Here is a 3,178-nt window from a genome sequence, read left to right on the forward strand (position 1 = left end):
ACCACTGTTTATAAAATAATCCTTTAACTTCTCTTCATATGCTGACCAGGTTCTCTTTAATGTACGATTGTCACTCAAGAACACACGAACAAGTTTAATTATCAGTTCATAGTTGAACCATGATACATACTTATCTTGCAAAATGACAAAAAGATCAGTCATTGTTTTAATGTCACTGAATTCTTCTCTAACTGCTTGTACTGCAGCTGGATTATTTTTTCTGATAGGGCCCAACAGAGCATGAACATGCATTGTAAGATAGTTCAAGATTTTAGAAAGAAGTGCTGGCTTTTTGAGGAAGGATTCCATTGTCAGTTGTAATGCATCAGCAAACACATCCTGTAACTCATATATCTTCTTTGCCAATGGATGGTTTATTTCAGGACGATGAATATAAACTGTATAAAAGAAAATTTCATTATTACAACATGAAAAGGTTATTGGTGTGATGAATAGTTAACATTATTAAATTTAGTAATGTGTTTGATGTGTGCATTAAAAGGATGCAATGTTATTACCCGAGTTATTCTATGAGCTATAAAATAGCTACAAAAATAGCTATAAAAATAGTTTACAATTTTTATAGCTAAAAATAGCTACAAAAAATTTAATAGCTATAAAATAGCTCATATAATATTATTGTATAAGCTATTTTTCTATTATAGTGAAGGATTGAATGATAAATACCTGTTGATCTGTCAGTGCTTGCTGGTGACATAGCTACCTCATCTGTTTCAGGAGTGGCACTATTTTCTGAAAAAATAGAAAATAGTTATAAATTAAATTTTAAAAAATACAAAAACAAATTATGTGCTGGTTATGTGGGACAATATGCTAGGAAATTTATTGTGTGAAATCTCATATTGCATTTTCAAATTTTTATACAGCCAAAAAGCAAATGAGTGAAGGTATTTACTACTTAGACTGGGATTTGTATGTAATGATTTCATTGCTTGATAATGATATTCATGTACTATATCAGTAGTGTGGCTTTTACTATGCAAGCAATTATTTTAATACCAGAAAAGGGGATCATTAATTTTGGCTACTCAACCATTTGGTTGGGTCATTTAGGTCAACATCAGGGTGGTCGTTTGGATAACAGTCATTGGAGTGGATGGCAGGGAAGGGTACATTGTATAAAGTAATTTTGTTCCAACAGCACCCACGTCACGTGGATAGTGATGTCATGAAGATGTCACATGTAAAAGACTGTGCCCAACACACGTGTTTCCATGTGTGTATAATGCAGCAACAACATTGATCCAACTTAAACAAGCCCAATTGACTCTCAAATTGTATTCTGGAGGACGGAAAGGGAAAAAAGAAAGTATTGGAACATTAGATTCCTTTGCCATACTTACATACCCAAAAGATCAGCTTAAAGCAGTAAATGCAATGTGTTAGAGTGCATCAACAATGTAAGTCCTGATACAGGTATAATATGCTAATCTATGATTTCCAAAGGTCAAGATACAGTCAGTGTATTACAAATTTGTCATTATCATTCTGTTTTATATGTTTTTGCTTATTCAAAATGTTTTATTAATAATTATACATAACAATAAGTAGAAAAAGAAAGGGAAAGGTGCAATTTAATGACAAAAATACTATCTATATGAAACAATAATAAAATTCAACAAAAATGTATGTTTTATGGCATCCAGTTGTATATCACCTAGATGCATTTCCCTAAGATACTTCTTTAGGATCAAAGAGATGCTTGATACTATCATTCTATAGCTTTTTTCAGCTCAAAATTTGCCATTTTGATGATCAGTTTTCAATGTGACTTGTAGTCATGTGTCAAGGAGAACTGAATCTGATTGGCTACGTACAATTCTGGACACATGCAGGACAAGACATCTTAGGCCATTGTATCAGACCCTTCCCTACCATCCATCCCAATGACTGTAGGCTGGGAAATGGTCTGGCTAGCAAGATTAACTACCCAACCCAACCTACACTAACACATAATGTATTATCATAGATACTGATACACTGACAGTGACACTATTGATGACAACACTCAACCAATATATGTACCTATTGAACTAGTTGATCCTGCAGGTGGCATAGCTGGTAGAGGATGTTCACAAGCTATTTCATCAGCTAATGCTGGATCACCTCCTCCTTCTTTAACAGCTACACACACTCTCCTCCAACAAGGAATACCATTAGTCTGGTAGTCATCATAATCTTTCTTCAACCAACACTCTAGAACCTCCTGCAAACAAGAGACAGCATCTCCAGGATAATTAGCTTTTATGGTTCTGATAGTGTCTATTCTAAGGCGAAAGGAAATAGCTATGGATTTCCAACGACTAGAGAGTGGCTTGACTTTATCATAAACAGGATAGAAATCTTTGATACCTATCATTAAAGCCAAAAAAATCACTCTTAGAAATTCAAAAGGAATTTAAAAGTTCCATGTAAAATTCACTGAAAGTCAAATATACCCACAAACTCACTTAGTTCTTTATTGCAAACGTTTATAAAAGGAGCAGAGGAAGAACTAGGGCTTGTACTTGTAGCCATTGTTTATGGAATCAGAGATAGTAAACTATCTCTGATGGCATGCATACTGATACTCCCACGCAAAAGGTGGTTATCTAGGCGTGGCTCACGGGCTCAGTAGTACTCCGTAGTCTCTAGATCTTTCAATAGTATACGGAGTAGACACGTGGTTTGTAATGGCGTTCCTTGTCCAGTGTACTTGTAGAAAGCTTCTCTCCCTCTCTTCATCTCTTAGTAGAACACCATCAAAGAGTCAGCTCTTGACTTCCAGACTATCTCATTTATTAAATAAAGGAGTGAGGACCCTACACACTGGAGTAAGGACATAATGTAATGTGTCTAATGTACCACTGATGAGTGTAATCCGGTAATTAATTGGGTTAAAATTAGATTAAAAATTTAATGAGCTGTCTACTGTATATGTATATGCCAAAAAATTTTCAGGGGATTAAAAAATAATTTAACGAATTAGATGTAAGATGGGAATCATTAATTAATTTTATGTAGATTTTTATTGTTTTATACTAAATTTAAATTGAATTAAGAATAGAAAATTTTTATAATTTTTGTTAAATTTATTTATAAACCTCAATGAGCCATGCACATATTCATTTTATTAATAATGTCTCCTCTCCCTCTATCATCTCTCATTAGTATATAT

The 3,178-nt window shown here is 33.7% G+C and overlaps 2 protein-coding genes across 2 annotated transcripts in view; one reads left to right on the forward strand and one right to left on the reverse strand.

The window, feature by feature from the left end:
* LOC109587152 (ankyrin-1-like) overlaps window positions 1-2,538 on the reverse strand; it is a 6,708-nt gene extending 4,170 nt beyond the window's left edge. Inside the window, exons 1-4 of the mRNA XM_020003387.1 lie at window positions 2,472-2,538; window positions 2,176-2,373; window positions 688-753; window positions 3-398 (exon numbers count right to left, since the gene is read on the reverse strand). Of these exons, the coding sequence (XP_019858946.1) occupies window positions 3-398; window positions 688-753; window positions 2,176-2,373; window positions 2,472-2,538 (727 nt within the window). The remainder of the gene's footprint in view (window positions 1-2; window positions 399-687; window positions 754-2,175; window positions 2,374-2,471) is intronic.
* A 155-nt stretch (window positions 2,539-2,693) lies between these two features.
* LOC100638952 (lon protease homolog, mitochondrial-like) overlaps window positions 2,694-3,178 on the forward strand; it is a 7,312-nt gene continuing 6,827 nt past the window's right edge. Inside the window, 1 exon segment of the mRNA XM_020003388.1 lies at window positions 2,694-2,769. Coding sequence (XP_019858947.1) covers window positions 2,694-2,769 — 76 coding nt within the window.

The sequence above is a fragment of the Amphimedon queenslandica genome, unplaced genomic scaffold (genome assembly GCF_000090795.2).
Source record: "Amphimedon queenslandica unplaced genomic scaffold, v1.1 AMPQUscaffold_12674, whole genome shotgun sequence".
Taxonomy (NCBI): domain Eukaryota; kingdom Metazoa; phylum Porifera; class Demospongiae; order Haplosclerida; family Niphatidae; genus Amphimedon; species Amphimedon queenslandica.